The sequence below is a fragment of the Typopeltis vanoorti genome, chromosome 7, assembly GCF_054136105.1.
Source record: "Typopeltis vanoorti isolate ZY-2024b chromosome 7, IOZ_Tvanoo_1.0, whole genome shotgun sequence".
NCBI classification, from domain to species: Eukaryota; Metazoa; Arthropoda; class Arachnida; order Uropygi; family Thelyphonidae; genus Typopeltis; species Typopeltis vanoorti.
Window position 1 is genome coordinate 3,133,291 of NC_143555.1, and position 25,236 is coordinate 3,158,526.

At 34.8% G+C, this 25,236-nt stretch overlaps 1 protein-coding gene across 5 annotated transcripts in view; it reads right to left on the reverse strand.

The window, feature by feature from the left end:
- The window catches only part of LOC150104450 (DNA-directed primase/polymerase protein-like), a 369,024-nt gene that overhangs the window by 254,432 nt on the left and 89,356 nt on the right, over positions 1-25,236 (reverse strand). For all 5 annotated transcript variants that reach the window (XM_090395149.1, XM_090395148.1, XM_090395150.1 and 2 more), the window contains exon 2: positions 19,269-19,346. In XM_090395149.1, the coding sequence (XP_090251275.1) occupies positions 19,269-19,327 (59 nt within the window). In that variant the 5' untranslated portion in view covers positions 19,328-19,346. The remainder of the gene's footprint in view (positions 1-19,268; positions 19,347-25,236) is intronic.

The following is a 25,236-nucleotide window of genomic DNA, read 5'->3' on the forward strand; positions in this document are numbered from 1 at the left end:
CCTTAAGACTAATACATTTATTCCACTGATTCTCCAGTGGCATTATCAAATCCTTGTAGTGGTTCTCAGTAAGATCTGCAAAACACCCCTCTACAGCTGCAAGATTCGAAGAAAAATCCTGACAAGCGAGGAAGAGTTTTAATTCTGGGAAGAGATAGAAGTCAGAGGGAGCCAAATCTGTGGAATATGGTGGATGTTCCAACAATTCATAGTACATAGTCCTTTAATTTTCCCATTGCCAAAACACCTTTGTGGGTAGATGCATTGTCCTGATGAAAGATGACTTTTTTTCTTCTGCAAACTGGATATTTTCTCATGAACTTTTTTGTCTAGTCTGGTTAAAAGATCAAAATAATATTCCCCAGTTATTGTTTTACCCTTTTCAAGATAAATAATAAACAAAATGATTTTAGCATCCCAAAACATCGATGCCATGACCTTTCCTGCTGATGGATTCAACTTTGTCTTCTTCAACGCTGAACAACCGACTTCTGTCCACTGTTTTGACTGCTGCTTGGATTCTGGTGTGTAATGGTGAATCCAAGTTTCATCCATAGTAATAAATCAATGCACAAAATCAGTTTTATTTTTGTTAAAACACTCCAAGCACTGTTCAGAGATTTTCATGCGAGTGCATCTTTGATCTGCTATGAGCAAGCACAGCAACCATCTTGCACAAAGCTTTTTCATTTGCAATTCTTCATGCAAAATATATCCTACACGTTCTTTTGAAATGCTTATCATCTTTTGAAATACAGTCTCAGCAATTTCACGCACTTTGACTCACTGGTCATCCAATACCATATCGTGCACTTGATCAATGATTTCTGGTGATGTTACACTTTTTGGATGTCCTTCACGTGGATCATCTTCAAGGCTGTTACGGCCATATTTAAACTCGGCAGCCCATTTCTTAATTGTCGAAAATGAAGGAGAAGAGTGCCCATAAACTTTTATGAACTTTGAATGAATTTCTTTTGCCGTTAAACCTTCTTTAACAACGAATTTTAATACCGCACAATACTCAATTTTATCCTTTTGCTTCAGAACAACTGTATAAAACAAACTACCGTATATTATCGTGTATAATGCGATCCACGTATAATGCAAACCAGAAATTTTGTTTGAAAACTTGCCCTAAAATGCTATGTCCACGTATAATGCGATCTGTTGATCTTGTTCCATAACATTATAAAAAATACAAAACAAATTAACGAAAGAAATATTTATTTTAAAACAAAATGTCAAAATCCTTTAAATTCTTCACCTTTTTAGTCATCAAACATTTCATTTATAGATTCATCTGTAGGGATTGTGTCATCAGTGTAGCAGTTGTCATCTTCATGCTATCCATTTTGTTGTGCATCATCCTCGCTTTCATATATGATCTTCGGATCCATCCATTGAATTACTTATTTCACATTTAAGAAATGAGCGTTGAATCATTTCAGATGATATCGAATCCCATGCTTCTTTAACTCAGCTGGTGACTAGGATGATCTCAGGCTTCTGAAAATTCCCACCCTTTGTCATCTTCACCAAACCAGATGACATCCATTCTCTCCATTTTTCACGTAAGTGATCTTTAAACGGCTTATTCAAGCTGACATCAAGTGGCTGTAAAATGGAAGTTAGACCACCCGGTATGACTGCTAGGTCATACCGGGTGGTCTAACTTCCATTTTGTACATAGCTCACGTGCTTTCTCTTTGCTTGACTCCGTTAAATGCACCCAGAACATATCCTGGACTGGCATGCTTTGACGTAACAAGCTACCTGGACGTATGTTCCATACTTGATCCAGCCACAATTGTACACCTTCTTCATCCATCCAACCTTTCTGATTGGCACAAACAATTACACCTGGTGGAAATTTCATATGCTTCGGAATTTTCTTCCTTTTAAATATCACTGTCGGTTTTAATTTGGTTCCGTCTGCCATGCATGCTAGAACAACGGTAAAATGCGTTTTTTCATGTCCTGTTGTTTTTATGAAGACACCCTTTTCACCAACTGAGTTTACTGTTCGATTCCCAGGCATATCAAAGCATATGGACGTCTCATCCATATTGCCAATTTAGGAAAGTTTATATCTGTGACATATCCGTAATTTTATGATAAATTTAAGGAAGGACTGAACTTCTTCAAGCTGCTTTGGTAACTTCTGCGCAATTTTTGTTCAGTGTCGTAATGTTAATGCTTTGCATTCCATAAATCTGTTGCACCACCCAGGCGAAGCAAGAAAAGATGAAATACCTGGTGTGTCCTTGAATCTACCATTCTCGAGTTGTAGAGCTCGAAAACGAATTGCATTTCTTGTTACTATAATGCCATCTTGTCATTGCGTCAAAATCTATTCATTTAGCTCTTCTTCGTATTCTGGAAAGGATGCTACATCTCCATGATGGGCACGTTTCATTTTGGGGATCTTTTCAAGACTGTCTTTTTTGCTTATGCCAAAGGCTAATATTACTCTCTGCTACACCAAATTCTCTCATAGCAACATTATGTTCTTCTACAAACTGCACGACACGCAATTTAAATCCTGCTTCAAAAGATGAACGTTTATGTTTCTGTTGGTTCATTTTCAGGCTAGGTTTGTTTAACAAATAATATTTAAAATAAACTCTGTTTAAACCGATATACCTAACTGTGCTCTATCTATCTCACTGTGCTCTATCATTTGGTGACCAAGCACACATTTATGCGCTCTTGGTCGCCGAATGCAAGTGGGTCAAGTAGATTGGGTTGCATAGGCATTAGGTAGTATATATTGTGTGTGCAAGTCTAATAAGACGTTATATTTTTTAGGATCCGGATATAATGCGAACCCCTAACTTTAAGTAGTATTTTTTACCATAAATTTTTCTCATTATATGCGATAATATATGGTACTTTCAATTTGAATGACTTGCAATTTCACATATGGATGCTTATGTCAGATGTACCTACTTAGAAAAAAAAAAAAATCATGCCGATAGTGTTGCCATCTATGGTGGAGGGCGAGGACTTTTCGGACCACCCTCATACTAACGGGATGCACTACGTGAAGGTAAGGATTGGACATCAGGTCAGAAACTCCAGTCAGTTCTCCACATTCCTGAAAGGTAATGTGGAGGTCTCATCCCACAACTTACCTTTGACCCTTAACCGACCCCAACAATATACTATCTAGGTTGAATCTTTCAATTCAATTGCTCTAATATTTCCCTGCAATCCTAAACATTCACTCTGCTACAAGTATTGTTGAATGCATAATCTCATTTTTAAGCTTTAATAGCCTTACAAACTGTGTAAGTTACACACGCTTCTTAACAACAACTAGAAATACTGCAAAAAGCTAACTCAGCTTAATTATCTATGATTCTAAAAAGAATGAAACCTGAAAAAGCCTTCAAAATTTGGCAAATGTAATTAAATATGGATTACTTAAAATGGATAAAGATATTTTCCAATCCACATAAAGATAAAGTGGCATTTGCAGCTGAAACGGAATTCAATAATTAACTAACCAACCAATCTGTGAAAGCTGAAGGAAAATACTTGACTGCTAAGCAATTAAACATCTCTGCAACATGCTGTCTGTACACAATGCGAGGCAGAAATAAGATATTCAGTGTGCATATTAATTTCTCTTGATTTAAGTCAATCAAAAACATAAAATATTAATAAATTTATACATTAGTTATAGACTCAGAAATGCATTAGCATTTGGTTATAAATACCAGGAGTAGCAGAAATAAGGAAGAGGAAATTGCATTGAGTTTACTCACATGAAAATTGTTGGAGTAAGTAAAATGTGGATGGATAAGGATGACAACCTTACAGGAATACAGACAGAGAGCTGTGGTGCTCCCCATGCAAGGTGGAGATGAAAAGGGAAACAGCGGTAGTGAGTCTGAGGCAGTAAGGTGTGAGGTGCATAGGATTAACTATTTAGTTGAAAGGTGCTACAGTTCAAGAAAGTATAAGCAAATTGACTGGGAAAAAAAATAAGAAAAGGGCAATCATTTAAGGCAAATTTTAATTATGGTATTCTAGATCAAAAGCTGGCAGCTGACAAAAATTTTACTGACCTTTCAATTCCAGATATATCCTTTCCTTACAGGAGTTCTTATATGACTAGCCAATCAGTAATCACCTAATGGTCACTCATTTCAATAAAATTATGGCAACTACAGCCATGTTAAGAATAATTACTTTAATTTTCTGACATTTCAACCTTTATATTAAGATAATCATCTGGAGTATGCATATATATATATATATATATATATATATATAGACTCTTATACCACCATACTTCAGCATTTCTGGTCGAATATCATCTACTCCTGCTGCCTTTCCACATTTCAAGCCTTTGATGGCTTTTTCTACTTCAAGTATGGATATGTATTCCTGACTGCATACCTGGTCAGTGTTTTTTATCACTGTGCTGTCATCACTGCTTGTTTCATTTAGCAGTTTTTCAAAGTAATTACTCCATACTTCAAGGATATCTTTTTCTCCTGTTTTCATTTCACCTTTATCATCTCTAATTCCTTTTACAGCACTCTTTCCTCCATTCCTAAGCTTCTTCAACAACCTCCAGAATATTTTGCCACCTTCTTGATATTTATTTTCTATATTCTTGCCAAAGTCCTCCCATGACTTTTGTTTAGCTAGTTTTACACACTGTTTAGCTTTCTTACATTTGTCTCTGTATTCTGTAAGAGTAAAAGCTGACTTATTTGCCAGGAACTTTTGATATGCTTTCTTCTTTTCCTTCACTGCCTCTTTAACTTCCTGTGTCCACCAGGGAGTTCTGATTTTTTTATCTTTGCACACAACCTCACCACATGCCTCTCTGGCAGAATCAATCAATGTTTCCTTCAGAGTTTGCCACTGAATCTCCAAAGTTTGATTCCTGTTCTCAAACTCTTTCATTTTCTTTTCAATAATATTTCTGTATTTTAGTCCACAGTTTACATCTGAGAGCTGCTCAACTTTTATTCGCTTTAAAACCTTCTTACATGTTATTCTCTTCAATATGAAATTCAATTTTATCCTGTTCAAGACTAAATAGTGATCACTTCCAATTTCAAATCCTCTGTACACTCTGGTGTCCTGCACCAGGGAGAAAACATCACTATCAACAATAACATAGTCAATGAGACTTTTCTTATTCCTAGCCTCTTCTCTCCATGTGAATTTGTGCACATTTTTATGTTGGAACATGGTGTTAGTAATAACCAGTCCATGTCCTGAGCAGAAATCCAACAGATATTTGCCATTATTATTAGCTTTGCAAAATTAGTAAGCAAAATTAAAGACTTTTAATTAATTTTTTTTTAATTTTACTTTTTTAATTTTTTTAATATATTAATTTACTTTTAATTAATTAAATTGTCATCACATCGATAAAAATGATTTATGAATCAGTTCTGATGTCTGCCCTTTTCATAAATGTCCCAATCAGAGACACAATTCTTCTTTTACAGGATAAATTCCTGCCCAATATCACGGTGCTCTTTGCATCTACTGCATTGTGGTTATTTTGTATGGCAAAATGCTTTTTACCTGCAAAAAGAAGGCTTGTCGTTATCTCCCTCCCCGTTACTAACTTTTATATAGATACTTTTAAGCAATGTGCTCTAGATTGTTATTGTTGTTATGTGACATCCAGTCAATTTTGACTCTTGGTGATTCTGCACACAAAGGCTCTCCATCACACCTGGCCTCTTGTCCTTTCTTTCAGTAATTGTAAGTTCAAGTTGGTAAGTGCTTTTATGCTGTCCATACAACTCTTCTGTGATCTTCCTCTTCTTCTCATTCCCTCCATCTTCCCCAACATAACTGCCTTCTCCAATGATTCATCAGCTTGCATAATGTGACCAAAGTACATCAACTTCTGTTTAGTGATCATTTGCCTCCAAGGAACATTCTGTATTTATATTCTCTAAAACCCTCTTATTGGTCATTCTTGCAGACCATTGGATTCTTAATAGTCTCCTCCATACCCATAATTCAAATGAATCGATTTGCTTTCTATCTTTCTTCTTAATAATCCAGCTTTCACATCCAGACATCACTAATGGAAATACTATTGCTTTGACAATTTTAACTTTTTGGCCTTACTCATGCCTCTATCTTTCATAATTTTTGTCAGCTTTAATGTAGCTTTTTTTCCCCATGACTATCCTTGTTTAATTTCATCATATTTATCATCATTTCTGATTCTGGACCCCAGTAAATCATAACTTTCAATGATTTCTATTTTATATACCTTGATTATAAATTCATTTAAATTGCCAGAAGCCATTGCTTTTGTTTTGCTGATGTTTAAATTAAGCCTGGCTTTGTGACTTTAAGACTTTCTTAACCAATAGGATCGACTGCTCCAGATCTTCCTTAGTTTCTGCTATGTATCATCTGCATATCTTAAATTATTTTTCTGCCACCAATCTTAATTCCAGTTGGAACATTGTCTAAATCAGCCATTCTCATAATATATTCACTACAAATGTTTAAAAAGGTAGAGTGACAGTATAAAACCGCACCCCTTTTTCCACTCAAAACACTGTTTCTCCAAAGACCGTTTTTACTGAAATTTCTTGGTTGTCATACAGCTCTCTTATCAAAAGAATTAGATGTTCAGGTATTCCCATTGATCTCATTACAATCTATAGTCTGTTGTAATCCACACAATCGAAAGATTTCTTATAATCAATACGTATATTGATTATATGTAAATAAATAAATATATATATAGAGAGACACACTTTGGAAGTTTCTACAATGTTCTCCCCAGGATCTTTTGAATGGGCACGCCGCCCAGCTGGTTTTACTGACTGCCTGGCTAATTAATGATGTTAATTGACATGGCTAAATAATGAGCAAGAATGGAAAAATAATTTAAGACTTTTTTAATTAACAGTGATGAGAAATTGAACTGGAGAGTCGCGATACTCGTGAGACCAACCCAATTTCTTGCACTGCAAGCCAATCTCGAGAGCTTCGGATATTCAATTTGATGCACACCTGTAAAAATGGTCGTAATTTAAAATTCTGAACATTTTTCTAGTTGTTTATGTTAGTACATTATTAGTTTTGGTTTAATATCGCAAGGGCCGACAATGCGTGTTAGCATTGTCGGCACTTGAGATATACACGTTATTGATGTTATTTTGTCAAAATGAAATGTGAAGCATTTAAAAAATAATTATGTACTTACTGGAATTTTCAGAAATTTTATTGTAGTAAAGGAATAGGATTGAGTTTAAAATTATTAAGTGCCGTGTTTTGTAAAGACATTCTCGTAACGCTAACGGAGACAACACGTCAGCCATTATACATAACTTCTTGCTTGCCCACTTTCATGGAGTGCGCATGCTCACCGAGGAGTTTGATGGGTGATTGACAGCTGACAGAGAGAGCATTCAATATCGTAACAAAAAACAACAAGAGAGCATTCGGTATCAGAGAATGGAGGATAAACAGAAGAGAGCTAATGGAAGTTTAAGAATGCAGGCGGGCAAAATTTTGTTCTTAGGAAATTAAGTTTTTATGTGACAATCGGGAGCATATTGATAGAAGATTCTGAAAAAGGAATCATAGAATTGGGAGCTTTTAAAGTGGAGGAGTTAAGACTGTAAATAAGGACCAAAATAATGTGCGTTATGTGTCTCGGGTATTACTGTCAGTGCACAATTCAGTTATTTGTTCTGATTAATTTAATAACAATAATATTTTGTATTTATTAAATTACCCCATAATGAGTAAAAAGCCAAGTCAGAAAACCACACTCTTAAGTTATTTTAAGAAAGATGAAACTGATAAGCATAGTAGCGAAGACGCCAAAAGAACAACAGAATCGCTGATTTCTGCAGAGTCTCTTTCAAATGTAAAATGTGCGTCTAAACATCGCTTATCAGGTATTAACAGCGAGTGGTTTTAAAAAATTCTATTGGTTAGTGGCAAAAGATAATGGAATGTATAAAATATGGAAAGAGACGACGCAAAACAAAGAAGTGACTTGGGTAACCATGACATGCACAAGACTTCGAAATGAAAGCTTGGTTGACCATGAACAAAGCAAGTAACACACTGATTCTTGTTCAGATATAATCGAAAAATGTATACTAGAAGAAACTGGAATAGGGCAAATTGAAAAATCAATTTCAATTTTGAATAACTTGCAGAGAGATGCTTTTCTGGGAGCTTTAAGATCTATGTATTGGTTAGCAAAAAATGAATTAACACATACTACATTATTTGAAAAATTGCTCAAGTATTGCATCGCTATGGGCTGTTCCTACTTAGAACATCTTAACGTTGGTAAAAATGCACATTATACCTCAGAAAGAATAATGCAAGAGTTGATTGAAATTTAGCATCAAAAATTAGATCTAAAATATTGAAAAATATACATTCTGGAGATTTCAGTGTTTTATGTGATGAAACTGCAGACATCTCAGTTTTAAAACAGCTGATTGTGTACATTAAATATGTTTGTCGACTTAGAAACGAGGTCAGGGTTAGTTTTTATCAACTTGCAATATCATTGATGGCAAAGCTGAGACTATAACTAACAAAGTAATGGAAACCCTTCTCGGTCTAAGCTTAAAAACTTGTAATCTGGTGGGCCGAGGATCGGATGGAGCAGCTGTCATGATTGGAAAGCAAAAGGGAGTTGTAAAACTGCTCAAAGATAAAACAGATGGACTCATGGTCAACTGTCATTGTGTAAACCACCGACTGGCTCTTACTAGTGCCCAAGCAGTTGCTGAAGTGCCTTATTTAGTCATGTTTAATGATATCTTAAAGCAATTGTTTTTCTTCTTCCAAAATTCCTCAGTCTGGCTGGTTTAACCCAAATCCAAAATATACTGAACAGTCCTCAGATTAAACTTAAAATGGCTAGTGTTAGTAGATGTCTGTCTCATGATTCTGCAATACAGTCTCTAAGAGAATGCATGGTGAGTGTTATAGCTGCATTGGAAAGAGAGGCCACCGAATGAAATGATATAACAGCTGAAGATTTAAGTAAATACAGTGGTATCTCGCTAATCCGAACTAATAAAAACCGTGCTCGTTCGGATTAGAAAATTTCCCCCCCAAAAGACAACAATAACTAGCGTTTAAGACAAAAATAATCAGATTCTAATGGTACATCAAGGATAGAAACTGATAGAAAAAAAGCTACTGTACTGTAATGTAAAACAAAAAATAATACAGTACATAAGTTTATTTTAGTAAAAAATTTAATTTCTTGTACCTGTATTGTCAAGGATTCTGATTTAATAAAATTGCATAATTCAGCACGTAACTTAATTTGCATAAAAATATCACTTTCTTGTACACAACACAAAAAAAGTTTCCCAAAATAACACACTGATTTTATTTTGTTTCTTCGAAGCTAAACCTTTTCGAATGCTTCTCCTCGGAGCTGCATTAGTAACAAAATTTTGTGGAATGGCGTATCATTTGCTTAACACATTCTATACACATATTAAAACTGTCAGCTGCCTCTTCATGTTTTACTTTTTTTTTCATAGTTCTTCATCGTTATCATTGTCTTCTAATTCATTAGAAGAAGACAATGACTACATAATACATCATAAATATGTAGCGTCATATTTATAATTTCAGCATCTGATTTGATTTCGATTTCACTTTCGGTTCTACCTGTAATCCATTCCGTAATGTCTGTTTGTGAAATTTCATCATCTGGATTTATATTTTTAACCACATTATACACGTTTTGAATTTCCTCTTTTTGTGTATATTTGTGATTCATGCCAACAATACAGTCCGTACTGTACAGTATAAAAAAGCAAACATGAGCATATGATACATCAAAATAGGCCTCCAGTATAACCGTACAATCGACAGTATGAAAAAAATACTGTACTGTAATAATAATAGTTAAAATAATAATTATTAAATAAAAATAATAGTAGTACACAAAATAATAATACCTAATAAATAACACTTTTTTTTCTTTCAAACCGCAGTTCGGATTATTGGAGGGTTCGGACTAAAGAGGTTCGGATTAGCGAGATACAACTGTATATCAGAACATACAATTTCGTAACATCACTAATGATGCTTTCAGATGTGTTACCGCATTTATCTAAATTGTCTAGATCATGGCAAAGGCAAGATGTTGACTTAACTGAAATAGAGCCAGTCTTAGAAGCCAGAAAACTATCCATCATGGAATTGAAAGACACTCCTGGCAGTCATTTTCAAAATCTTCATCAGCATCTTTCAGGTGAATGGTCAGACCTTCACATTGATTATTCAGATTCTAATGTTATTACATTTAAGACTACAATATATGATAAATACATAGGCACAGTTATTAAACATCTAGAAGCAAGATTTCCAGATATGCCAATCATTTCCTGCTTTTCAAGACTTTTTAATGCAGAAACATGAGGCTTCTGAGATTCTTTTTGATTATTATTCTAGAAATGGAAGTCCCACAGTTTTAAACTATGAAAGTACTAAACTAGAATGGGCAGTTGCATCAAAAATGATTAATGGACAGTCATACAAAAATCTAGATCCAAGACAAATAGTGCTGAAATTAGCAACAACATCTGAGCTCAAAGAGTCTTTTCCAAATTTAGCAAAACTAGCTGCTGTTGGACTGGCGATACCTGTGAGCACAGCTGAATGTGAAAGGGGTTTCTCTGCATTAAAAAGGATAAAAACCTGTATGAGGAATCATACAGGTTTTGATCATATCATATCATATCAGGTCAGAACACTCTAAATAATCTGATGCTGATTTCACTGGAGAGAAAATTTTTTCATAAATTAAAATCCAACAGATTTTAATTTATGAAAAAGCTGCTGACAACTGGGCTTCTAAGAAGAAGAGAAGAATTAATGTATAGAATTTTAAGCTGCGAGCATTACTAGGTTTTTCATTACTTTATGAGAAAAAATCAACTCGACTGGATGATTTTTTGGAGACCAATGAGAAAATCTCACCAAAAATGCTTGGGGAAGGTGTCAGGATGATAATACAGGATACAGCAAAGACATATCTCAGCCCAATAAGAAAACCAAGAGACCCATGAATATCAGATTCAACATGGGAACTAATCAAAAGAAGGTGGTTGGAAAAAGAAAGAGACACAGGGACCGAAGAATACAAGAGATTACATAGAGAAATCAGAAGAGCCATCAAGCAGGACAAGGAAAAGTTCTATACTAATAAATGTGAAGAAACAGAGTTCCAGATGAGAAGGCATAATTATAAAAGGATGTTTAATTTAGTTCGTGACTTAAAGCACAAGTTTAAGCCTAAATCGAATGTCATCAAAGACAGGAATGGATCATTAACAGAAGAGTTGGAAATCAAAAACAGATGGAAAGAATACTGTGAGGAACTGTACAGCAGAGTGGATAAAGAAAATGTAGAGTCCTCCCACCAAGAAAATTTTGATTTGGAACCTCCTCCACTTAGGCATGAAGTTGAAAGAGCAGTTAAGCAGCTCAACAGCAATAAGGCCCCAGGTGCATATGAAATCCCAACAGAGTTAATTAAGGCCACAGGGGATGGAGGGATAAGAGTGCTTCATAGATTGATTATAAGGATATGGGATACAGGATCATGGCCTAGAGACTGGCAGAAGTCAGTTTTCATACCACTACACAAGAAAGGTGATAAGAAAGGATGCAAGAATTATAGAACTATTAGTTTGATATCTCATGCAAGCAAAATTTTATTAAAGATCATGCTAAATAGGATTGAGGCCAAAGTTGAGGCAGAGATGCCCGAGGAACAAGCAGGTTTTAGGAAAGGTAGGGGCACCAGAGATCAGATCCTTTGCCTTAGACAGATCATAGAAAAATATAAAGAATTCAGACTCCCTCTGGTAATGTGTTTCTTAGATTACTCTAAAGCTTTTGATTGTGTTGAGCATGTGAAACTGTGGGAAGTAATGAAAAGAATGGGTTTTCCTCAACACACTATCAGGTTGATAGCCAACCTGTATAAGGAGCAAGAAGCCACAGCAAGAACAGGTGTTGGATTGACTGACTGGCTTCAAGTTGGAAAAGGAGTTAGACAAGGATGTTTACTTTCTCCTCACTTGTTTAGTATATATGCAGAGGACATCATGTGTGAAGCATTGGATGAGCTCAGGACAGAAATTACGATAGGAGGTAGATTGATCAGTAATCTGAGGTATGCTGACGATACAGTACTCCTTTGTAATGACATGGAAGAACTAGGACTAATTCTTGACAAAGTTAACAAGATCAGTAATAACAGAGGACTTCAACTCAATTCTAGCAAGACAAAGATCATGGTTCTCAAAGGAAAAACAAACAGAGAAGCTCTTGAGAAACAAGTATATCTTAATGGAGAAAGAATTGAGGAAGTCAGCAAGTTTGAGTACCTGGGATCCATTATTAATGTGAAGAATTGCTGTTCAGAAGATGTCAGAAAAGGTTAGGAATAGATATCTGCTTTTGGGATGTGGTGTTATAGAAGGCTGTTGAGGATATCATATACTGAAAGGCGTACAAATGAATGGGTGTTAGAAAAGATTAGTAGAACTTTAAGGCTCCTTAAGGATATTGACAGAAGAAAGTTAAAATATTTTGGACACATAGAAAGAATGGAAGGAGGACTTCTCAGAACAGCAACAGAAGATAAAGTTCCTGGAAAAAGAGGCAAGGGTAGACCATCAATGAGATGGATGGATGGCATGTGTGGAGTGACTGATCTTCAGAGAGTTGAGGCTGCCAGAAAAGCAAACAATAGGACTACATGGCGAGGCCTGGTGTGGAACATCATCGAGCATCGGAGTGACCATACAGCATCTGTAGATGCCCAGTGAACATAGAGAGAGAATGAGAAAATAAGAAAAATCCTAGTCTTGTTTGTTATAATTATTATATAAAATATTATCGTTGTTTGAAGTAATTTCTAATAAAATTACTATTTTAATTTGTAATGAAAAAGCATCTTTCTTAACTTGCATATTCAAAATATGTGTTTTTATAATATTCTATTGAAGATTCACTTGTTTATGCTAAGATTTGTTTGTTTATATGGATGTTGGAATTTACATTTTTCAGTTAAATATGATGGAAACTTTTTTCATTTGAAATTTATTTAGTATGTAACAAACACTAAAGTTATATGTACAATATTAATATTATATTGATGTCAGCATTGTTGGATCGTACTTCCTTGTTTTTGATCCGCCATCTTGTTTTAACTCTGTTCTTAAACAAGTAGTAAGTTGCTGGTTGATTACTAATTTAAATATAGAGAAATTTATATTTTTAGACTGTCTGTCTGTCTGTGTTCACTGGGCATCTACAGATGCCGTATGGTCACTCCGATGCTCGATGATGTTCCACACTAGGCCGCGACATATAGTCCTGTTGTTTGCCCTTCTGGCAGCCCCAACTCTCTGAAGATCAGTCACTCCACACACGTTATCCATCCATTTCATTGATGGTCTACCCCTGCCTCTTTATCCAGGAACTTTACCTTCTATTACTGTTCTTAGAAGTCCTCCTTCCATCCTTTCTATGTGTCCAAAATATTTTAATTTTCTTCTGTCAATATCCTTAAGGAGCCTTAAAGTTCTACTAATCTTTTCTAACACCCATTCATTTGTATGCCTTTCAGTGTATGATATCCTCAACAGCCTTCTGTAACACCACATCTCAAAAGTCTAATGAAATGTAGTGAAACCAAGCATCAACTAATTTTATTTATATCAATATTATTTTCTTCGTAGACTGAGTTTATCTCTTATTTTTGAAGCTCCCGTTAGGTCCGATAATTTCATGAACAGTGCAGCAAAGGAGATTCAGGCAAACACAATTTTAAAATCATCAAAACAAAACATTTAATTCTGGGTTATATATTATACATATAAGCTCAATTCTGAGAACAAGATAATATAAATGTCTTAGCTTAACTGGTCACAACATCTTACAGATTCGGTCTCTATGGGCATTCTGCTATCAGACTTATGGCTTTCACAATATTAAAATGACTTTTAATAGAGTTCAATATCACAAAATCTCTTAATAACGAATTTTACTATTATCATAGAGTCAGTAAAGTCTCAATACATTAACGGTGACAATAACTGCTTCATGAGTATACCCTTTCATACTCCGGCTGATTTCAGCAAAAAACATTATAGTTAATGTGGGGAATAACAGGAGGAATTACACATACATCTCTGCACTGAAGTAACATAAAATTGGACAGTTCTTACCGGATAAATCCTTTGCTCATCAAATTCACTATGGGCATACTTTGTAACTATATTTACTTAGCACACTATGGCAACACTATTTAGAATAAATCTTCTCAATGATAACTGAACTATTAATGGTCGCACTTCACGTGTATGGACGTACTTGGATAAAGGAAAATGCTCATTCCTTCTTTAACACTATTCGACCAATTCAGCTCTCTGTTAAAGCTCCATGAAACTAATGGAACACGTAGTAATTCTTTAACTTCTAGAATTATTCTCAGTTGCCTATTACTTTCCCGGTCCTTAAATAGTCCAATTACAGCACTAAAGTTCTAGACACAGCAATCCTTTGCATTCACTTTGCTGCCTCTAGTATTCTCCTCATCTGTCTGTGCTATACTCCATGCTCTCGTGTCTCTGAATGGTCAGTCCTGAAAAAGAGAAGAGCCCCCCCCACCCGGTTTTAACATTAACATTTCTGGCTAGATGGGTGAAGCAAAATTGCTTTTCATATTCCCCTTTGTCTTGTAGCCCCCGGTTTTCTCCGCTCTCAGCTTATATACCTCCTCCTTTTTCACGCTCAAAATTGTTTCTCACGCTCTCTTATCTCAATTCCTTCTCTGCAGTTGAATACCATATCTTGCGATCCATGCACGTGCTAGCTATTTCTAGCCCGTCTCTATAGTAACAAACAAAATAAAATAAAAACAGAAATATTGCATAACATTATACCTTTACATACCGGTAGTGATAAATAAAAAATCAAAATATTATAATTCACATAAGGCATATTAAACTTATATATACCATTCCTCATAATATTAAATTAGGAATAATCAATACACAGAATAATATTTCAATACAAGGTCCTATCATTACTAACACATATTTTAGATTAATTAATAAAATTTAATAAATAAACTCAAGGCAATTACATAAATAATAATTTACAATCATGGGATTAACATCAAATAATTTTTTACAAGTATAGCCTTTGGTATGGTGGATTAAGTTGGATTCTGTAAGGAATATTAATAATTTAAATTTCTCCTTTATCAGAATCCAACAGTGGTATTCCATGAAGATAATGGTAAACTGAAATTCTGAAGCTTTCACTGTTATTAGAGGGGTTGTATTTACAAATAATAGAAAATACTGTGCAGTATCTTTTTTGTACACCTGGCTAGTAAAAATTTCTGGGGAGAACACTGTTCTATACATCTGATTTCTTCATAAATATTTCTGACTAATTAAAAAAAAAAAAAAAACTGTTTCAAGGAATAAGCTAGTAGCTAGAGCCAAAAGAAATTTTCTGAGAAAATGTGCTACGGAATAAGCCTTGGAAACCATTCCATTTGAACAATCGCAAAAGATAAAGGGAGACTTTTACCAATTGGTTGTGTTTGTTATGACACTGACTAATAGAAATTTTTATGCTTTAGCTGATGAATACCGAAGTAAAATCGAATATTCAGGGCATCCCTACTTAGTTATGTTGACAATATTTCATTATCTGGCCACATGCCCACCAGATATTAGACACTTTCCTTAGCCACTTAAACAACACTAACAATTCACAATTGAAATTGGAAGTTGAAACAAGCTTCCATTTCTAGATACACTTGTCACGTGTCTTCCCTCTGGCAGTCTTTCCTTCTCTGTTTACTGTAAGCCTACACATGCTGGCCAACAAACTACCACCACCCAACACAAAAAATTGGTGTCACTGACATACTAAAAAACAGAACTTTAAAGATTCACTCCAGTGAGAGCACCTTGAACATGAATTAAAAATTATTAGCAATACCTTTCTAAAAATTAGCTACAGCAAAAATACCATCAACAAAATTCTTCACAAGACTGCACCTAATAATAAAAATAAAAAAAATACAATAAAACTGTAGCCATTCCATACATTAAGAGGCAGATAAAATAAACAGAATACTACAGAAATACAACTTTAATGCCACCTTTAAACCTCCTACCAAATTAAAGAACTTATTCAACTCCTCAAGGATCCACCTCCACCACTGGCCTACCCTGGAGTATACTGTATTCAGTGTATCTGTAATGCCTCAAATAAGTGAAACTGCATGCACCGTTTCTATCAAAAATAAAAATAAAAAAACATTAAATTTAATAACTATGGTAAATCTGGCATTTCTGATCATCACACAAAAATGTGGTATGAGCAAAAATTTAAAGAGGGCTCTGAAATTCTAATTAACCACTCTAATCTTAACAATTATGATGGTTTAAAAATCCCAAGAATATGGATAACCCATATTCTACCCACATAACTTGGTTCTAAGAGTTCATTTAGGAGTGTATTAATCTAGGATCTTAGCCTTAACACTTATGTTAAATTACTGATTAGGCCACCACTATTGCTGAATTAAAACTATGAATTTGGTTTCTGATGATGTTATACACAGGGGGGGGACTGAAAAGTTTTGATAAACACCTAGAACAAAAATGATATTAAAGAAACTCTTCTTATGTATCCTAAAAGAAAAAGAACAGATTATTACAATTTGATGAAAACATTAGGATTAAAGGGTTTTAAGATATGTTCTTTCTTGTGGTTATATCAGTTTCTTTAACATCGTTTTTGTTCTAGATGCTTATCAGACCTTTTCAGTTGTAAATAGGACATAGCTTTGATGTAGGATTTTTTTTTTTCTTTCCACCTAGAGGTCAGGCCAGTAGAATGATGGTTTATCAAATCATTGTCATTCTGGCATACTGTTTAAAATGTAATATAGCTTGTCTTTGTATGTGTGTGTGTATATACACCAGATGATGAATGATCTTAATATGAAGGTTGAAATGTAGAGAAATTAAAGTAATTATTCTTAACAGTTGTAATCTCCATAATTTCAATGAAATGAATGTTGATTACTGTGTACCATTAAAGAAAAGGAACCTAAGGATTACTCTCACCATCTAGAACTAGATTTGACATCCATTTATAATAAATACATTTGTTTCAGAAAATATTGTAAATGGGATGTCAAATCTAGCTCCAGATGGTGAAAGTGACCACTAGGTGATAATTGGTTGGTGGCTAACCATATAAGAACTCCTGTGGGGAAAGGAATATATCTGGAACTGAAAAGCCAGTCATTAAGCAGATACTCAGCAGATAGCCTGGAGTTATAAGGTGGAATAAAGGTGTTTTGTAGAAAGGAGATCAATGCTGCTTGTGTGCTGGTAAATGTGTTCATGAATAGGAGTAACATAGACTTATATGTGACTCTTAGTCAAGTATAACTGGTCATATACTTGACTCACTTTTATACATTTTTTTAATGTGATATTTTTTTTAAATTAAGTAGGTGTAAATGGTCAAGAAATTAATACACAAAATCTGAGGAATTATGCATGGGAAATGGGATGTTGTGCAGTGTTTGTAGCAAGGAATATCGTGTTTGTAGCAGTGTTCGTAGGAAGGAATTGCTTTCATCTTACACCATTCTAACCACCATCCTCGTAAATCAAATTATGAGAAAACTGTCAGAAATTATAAACAACATAAGAAACAACTATATAACCTAAATTCGAAAACAGCTCACTCGTCAAAAAAATAAAAACCGTTTAATGATAGACCCTATGAAATTTATTAAAATGTTTTGAGGTGAAAAGCAATTTCCACTGTGATTTAATCTTCATCTGTTCTGATTAAAAATTAAATGTAATTTAATAAATATAATGTAACAGAAATTTCATAGAATTTAAAATTAAGACTACACATGGAGTGACAATTCCAAGTGCCTTGGAATAATAATTTTTGAAGTCTGTCCCAACAATGTATTCACTTACAACACAATTCCCAAACGATTTTAACATGTAGTATGGGGCAGTTCCTTGTTATAGGTGGATAATGAGGGACCAAAATGTGATGCTGATAAACAATTAATATCAAGCACCAAATTTCCATAAGACTTGTCCAAGATTTAACTGGTACTGTGAAACAAAAAAAATCCCACCATACAAATGGAAAATATTAAACTTTCTATAAATCCACTTGGTATGACTTACTATAACATATACATAGGAATACAGTGCAAATGTATTTACAACATGAGAACTGAGAGGCCTTTGAAAAAAAAAAAAAAAAAAAAAAAAAGCAAACAAGCCTTTATAGACTCAAGGAGCTAACAGCTCCAGAAGAAGCTTTTACATACACCCATGGCCCATTCTCAAACCAACAGGTTGTTGATTGGAGAGCGGCTGTACTATCCACTCAGCCAACCAGGCCAGCAATTAAAAAATTTAAAGAAAAAATTTTAAAAAAATTAAAAGAAACATTTAAAAAGTCCCATTTAAGTTACTGGTTTACAGGTATCAGAAAATGAAGAAGAAACAGAAAAACTAAATTATTCACTGCCATCTGATCATCTTCCACCATAACAGGTGTCTAGAGACAGAAAGGTCCTGATTAAAGGTAGTCATTATGCTCCTTTCTCCCATGATTACTTTTTCTGTGACTTTTTTTTTTTAAAGGAAGAATAGAACTGTTTCCTAATGTGTTTCATTTCACATCTACCATGCCAAGTACACAGTGATGTCTATCTCACACAACACTTTGCTTAATAATATCCATTTCAACATTCAGTCTACAGCTAGTATTCTTTCTTTTATGCATGGGAGCTCACCTACCGGTTTAAGATTTGTGGATATACATGCAATAATAATATATAAAATAAAAAAAAAAGCATTCTGTAAATCTAAGTGGCTACTGATTTACAACAGAAACAGAATGCATGACTCAGAGATTGAAGGTGATGGGGAGAGTGCACTGGTGGTATGCAGGGGAAACGATTTGATATGCATTGCTAGAAAAACCACATAAATACAGGACTTTTTTTTTTTTTTTTTTTTTACAATCTATTAATTCAATTTCTAGGTCATTCAAGTACAGACTGTTAATGAAGGCTCATTAAGCAGGATTGGCCTGTGATCATATTTACGGACTTGAGGTAAGCATTTGAAAATTAATTAGTAACTAAATAAATAATAAAAAAAAATACATACCTAGATTTGAATTCAGGCAAAAGAGGTTTGCTATTCTCACATTTTAAATATTTTTTCATGTTCCTTAGAACAACAGGACTTAAGAAGAAAATAAAAGAGTTAAAAAATTATGAGAGGTCAGCTAATTAAAATACGTTATTCATAACAGTGAAAAATTATATCAACATAACAGTCTGAATGAGTTTTCTTGTCAAAATATTGATAAAATGATCTCAGCAGAACAATTTTTACATAATTACATTTACAGTGATGACAGAGAAGTGAGAACAGAGTTTGATGAATCGCATATACTAAGAATAGTACAAGATCTGAATACAAATATAGCTGTAAGACTGGATGTGATATCAGATTGCACTTTAATACAATATACATGGGAAATGGCAATGCCTTTGACTAGGCTATAGATGGCGAACCTATGGCACGAGTGCCAGAGGTGGCATGTCTGAGAATTTTGCTGACACATCAACAATTTACAGGTATATATATACACTTATAAACATTCAGCCTGTTTTTAGATTGTTACAATACGTATAAGTTAAATTTTGTTTTACACGAGAGAGCAGCTATGAAGTCATGCATATGATTGGTGAAATCGCGACCTACAAAGGCAATCAACAATTCTTGGATTGACATTCTAATTTTATTCAACCGAATTCCATAACATCTGAAACTGTCATGCCAACATTCACTATATATTTCTTAGTTTTAACACATTCATGAAGGGATGTCGTTTATCATTCCAATGGAACTTCTCATTACCGGCAGGCTCAACTCACACAAAGTTTCAACCCTTGGTTGAATTTTATTGCTGCTTATTTGAGCTGGCAGATGAACTTACACAAACATTATATAGCATGTTTCAATTCGTGGTAGAATTTTATTTGAAGTTCGCCTTTGTGATCTGTCATAGTGACATCAAGAATTTCAAATGCAATAAAACAAACACTTATTTTAGGTAATTGAAAAATTGGACAATAGTTTTAGTTAGATACTGTGTTTCCCGTGCAACATATGGTTTTACTTGAGTCTATACAGCATAGTTTCTGTGAGAGGGTACATGCGATTCATTAGCTAGCATCGTTTTCATTCCAGCTATCTGTAATTGCACTATTTGTTGAGAAAGATATTACACAGACTGCAAATGGCTCCGTACCTTATTCGGGGATACAATAAAACTACTTCTTTTTCTTGCATCTGCAGTATTTGGCTGTTGGGTAGGGCATGCTGTTAACCGCAGGGAGCGAGTTACTATCGCCTCAAAGTGAACATGTTTAAAAATTAAATTATATATTTAGTTTAATCCTTTATCCAAGTGTAAGCAAACAAATTTTGTGCCTGACATATCTTCAGTACTGGGGCAACTCGTGGCAAAGGTAGACTGATTTCACATCACTTGCCTTAGTATCCCATAATGCAAAACACATCTCCTTACAGACATGTATAATGCTATGCATAAAGGGAAGGGTCACTACCCAGACTGGTTTCGACCTTTATTGAGGTCTCTTCAGTAGGAGCCAGACCCACAGGTGATACCAAGGGTGAAGTAATGCAGAAGTCATGTTTCCTATACCAGTTGCCAAAAGGTGTCACACTTCCAAACATCTTTCTCTAATCCAGAGTTATTTAATAATAAGATGTGAAAATATGACCTGCATTCCTTCAACCTTGGTATCACACCTCTGGGTCTGGCACCTACTGATGAGACCTCGATAAAGGTCGAAACCGGTCTGGGTAGTGATCCTTCCCATTATGCATGTCAGCAAGGAGATGTGATTTGCATTATGGATACTAAGGCAGGTGATGTGAAGTCAGTCTACCTTTGCCACGAGTTGCCTCAGTCCTGAAGATACTTCAGGCACAAGCTTTGTTTGCTTACACTTGGATAAAAGATTAAATTAAATATGTGGGTGGTCTGAAAAGTTCTCGGCCTCAAACATAAATGACAACACTATCGACAAGATGTTTCTTTTTTCCTAAGTTGGTTCATCTGTCATATAAACATCCATGTGAAATTGTAAGTCATTCTATCAAGTTTGTTTGTTTTATACAACTGTCTGAAGCAAAAGTCTTGGATAAAATTGAACATCATGCGGTTATAAAATTCTTTATAAAAGAAGGTTTAACGCCAAAAAAAATTCATTCCAAGTTCATAAACGTTTATGGGCATTCTTCTCTTTCGTTTTTGACAATTAAGAAATGGGCTACCAAGTTTAAAAGTGGTCGTACCAGCCTTGAGGATGATCCATGTGAAGGACGTCAAAAAGTAAAAGTGTAACAACACCAGAAATCATTGATCAAGTGCACGATATGATATTAGATGATCCGGCGAGTCAAAGTGCATGAAAGACTATAGGCATTTTAAAAGAACATGTAGGATACATTTTACATGAAGAATTGCAAATGAAAAAGCTTTGTGCAAAGACAGGTGCTGTGCAGATCAAAAACGCACTTGCATGAAAATCTCTGAACAGTGCTTAGAGTGTTTTCACAAGAATAAAACTGATTTGTTCATTGATTTATTACAATGGATGAGACTTGGATTCACCATTACACACCAGAATCCAAACAGCAGTCGAAACAGTGGATAGAAGCCAGTTGTTCAACGCTAAAGAAGACAAAGTTGGTTCCATCAGCAGGAAAGGTCATGGCATCGATGTTTTGGGATGCTAAAATCATTTTGTTTATTAATCATCTTGAAAAAGGGTAAAAGAATAATCAGGGAATATTATTCTGATCTTTTAACCAGATTAGACAAAAAAAATTTGTGAGAAAAGACCAGTTTGCAGAAGAAAAAAATCATCTTTCATCAAGATAATGCACCTGCCCACAAAGGTGTTTTGATAATGGGAAAATTAAGGGATCTGCAGTATGAATTGTTGGAACATCTGCCCTAATCCCCAGATTCGGCTCCCTCTGACTTCTACTTTTCCCAAAACTAAAACTATTCCTCGCTGTTCAACGTTTTTCTTCGAATCAAGAGGTGATTGCAGCTGTAGATGGGTATTTTGCAGATCTTACTGAGAACTACTACAAGGATGGGATAATGGTGTTGGAGCATCACTGGAATAAATGTATTAGTCTTAAGGGAGATTATTTGAAAAATAAAAATAATTTTGAAATTATAAATTCGTTTTTTTTTCATCGTTAGGCCAAGAACTTTTCAGAAGACGCATGTATATAATTTATAGTCTAACCAAGTGAATAAACTTCGACATCATTCTCCAATCCAGAGTAATTTAATAATAAGGTGAGACACCTTTTGGCAACTGGTATAGCTAAATATGACTTCTCCATTACTTCCACCTTAGTATCACCACTTCTGGGTCAGGCTCCCACTGACGAGACCTCAATAAAGGTCTAAACCAGTCTGGGTAGTGGCCCTTCCCTTAATGCATAGCATTATACATGTCTGCAAGGAGATGTGCTTTGCATTATGGGATACTAAGGCAAGTGATGTGAAGTCAGTCCACCCTTGCCATGAGTTGCACCAGTCCTGAAGATACTTCAGGTACAAACTTTGTTTGCTTACACTTGAATAAAGGATTAAACTAAATATATAATTTATAGTCTAACCAAGTGAAAAAAGTTCCAATGTTCAAACATTTTTCATGTGTGAGATATATGCAAAAGTTTTTAATGTCTTTTTCATAAAGTAAAATCAGGGGTGTGAGTTATACGTGAGGACAAGTTATGTTTGAGTAAATATGGTAAGCATTTCGCCGATAAGTTGACATCCTTGTGCTGCTCCCCGTGCTCAGCTGATTTCTACGGTGAATTACAATGCATAAATATTTTTCTTACTACCATTTTTTTTTCAAACGAACATCATTAAAATCAATTTAATAATACAATAATCAATTTTACACTAAATAATATTATAAATTTATATATAAATAAATATTATAAATAAAAAAAATATTATTTATAAAATATTATAAATAAATATGTATATTATAAATATTTAAATAAATTAAGTTAGATTAATTTTCTATTAATTTTCCCCTATTAAAAACTGCCTGGCACGTCAGCAAGTCAACTGGTAAATTTTTGCATGCACCGCCACGACAGCAACCCGATTTGCAAATTTTTGGCACGCCCACATAAAAAGGTTCGCCACCACTGAACTAGGCTGTTTAAATCTCAGTTCTGATAAAGTCCCAACATAGTGGAAGGAGGGCAAAATAATTCCTTTGCACAAAAGAGGATCTAAGTCTGTGGCAGCAAATTATAGATCAATCAATATCTCAGGATTGATGGTAAAAGTACTAGAAAATTGGTCAAAAAGAGAATTCAGGAATGGGATTCAGGAATGGAATATGATACTCTATAAGGGACAGCATGACGTTGTAAAGGGTCAGTCATGCCTCAATCTACTACCTTTTTATAATGGAGTGACAGCTGAGTTGGATAAAGGGAATGTCTAGACGATGATACTGCTGGATTTTTCAAAGGGCATTTGACAGGATACATGAAACTCTGTTATGCAAACTTCAACAAATGGGGATGGATATAAAACTGGTGATATAGATAAAAGGGAGGCTGAATGGACAAATAGCAAAAAGTAGTATATGGAGGAACAGAATGCAAGAGAAGGCAGATGTCTGGTGGTATGCTGCAGGATTCTGTGGTTGGAGGGAAATATTCAGCTATTTGCTGATAATGCTAGTTTAAGGTAAGGTAATAGTTAATCAAGGTAATGTAAAGAGTTTGCAGGATGATTTAAATAGGCTGACAGTATGGGCAAAACATTATGGATGTCAATTTAATGGGGAAAAGTGTAAAGTTAAGCAATTTTTTTTTTCATGTTTGGGTATTTTGTAAACCTATAATACATTTTGTACCATAGGATAAAGGATTTTTTTATATATACTTTTTGTATTTTTCATTTATTTTTTATATAGTCTGGAAACCCTGCTCTAGAGATCAAATGAAGCTTTTTGCCACTTCAGGCATCCAATAGATGGGGCAGTGGTCTCACACCAGGTGATGACATTCATCTCACAGCTAAAGACAATCACAAACATCCATGATTCAAGCTGTGTACCACATTGAGGGAACTGTATGCCACGAAAATCATAGGCCAAATGTATGATTTGGGGTTAATAATAGATAGAGAGTTGAAATTCAGAGGGCATATGGCTCAAGTAGCCAGAGTAGCTCACAGGATTACTTGGTTATTGAAAAACACTAACAAGCAGAGATAAGGGAGTTATTCCATTGTATAAAGCCTTGATATGACCACATCTGGATTACTGTGCTCAGGTTTGATCAACTGGGTTTCTTAGGGATGAGGAAGTGGTGGAGAGGATCCAGAATCTAGCAACCAAGATAGTGAGTGGTTGGTGCAATGTTCCCTATGAGGATAGATTGAGGGTTTGGGGATTGTAGCAGTTGGCTGATGCAGAAAGGAGAGGGGGGGGGGGGGGTAGGATAACATGATAGAAACATTTAAGTTACTTAAGGATTTTACAGGATTGATGCAGGGGGGATGTTTCAGCTGGGGACGGGGTAGAACAATAGGTCAATCCTGAAGTTTGTTAAGAGTGTGGTTAGCATTTGAACTAAATTTTTCATTTGGAGAGTGGTGAACGAATGGAATGGGTTGCCTGAATCAGTTATGAGTGCACTGTCAGTTAATGGTTTCAAGGAGAAGTATGATAGATATTGTATTGATAGCTTGGCTTCCCACAATGAGTCTTAGCCTTCACACTCCATGGAGGCATCTGTAGAATAACATTACTCAAAAGGTCAAGAATCTATTCCTCCACATCAGGAATCAAAAAAAAAAAACATTACTATTTGTTACATACTGTCAACATCAAGAAGAGAGGGTTCCACTTTCTCTCTCCAAAAATAAGCAGACCAACTCTGATTCTCCTCTCTCTCTCACACACACACACACACACATACACAAGCAACTACAAAAATAATTGAACTTCTCATCCATTAAAACTTTCTCTTATAGAAT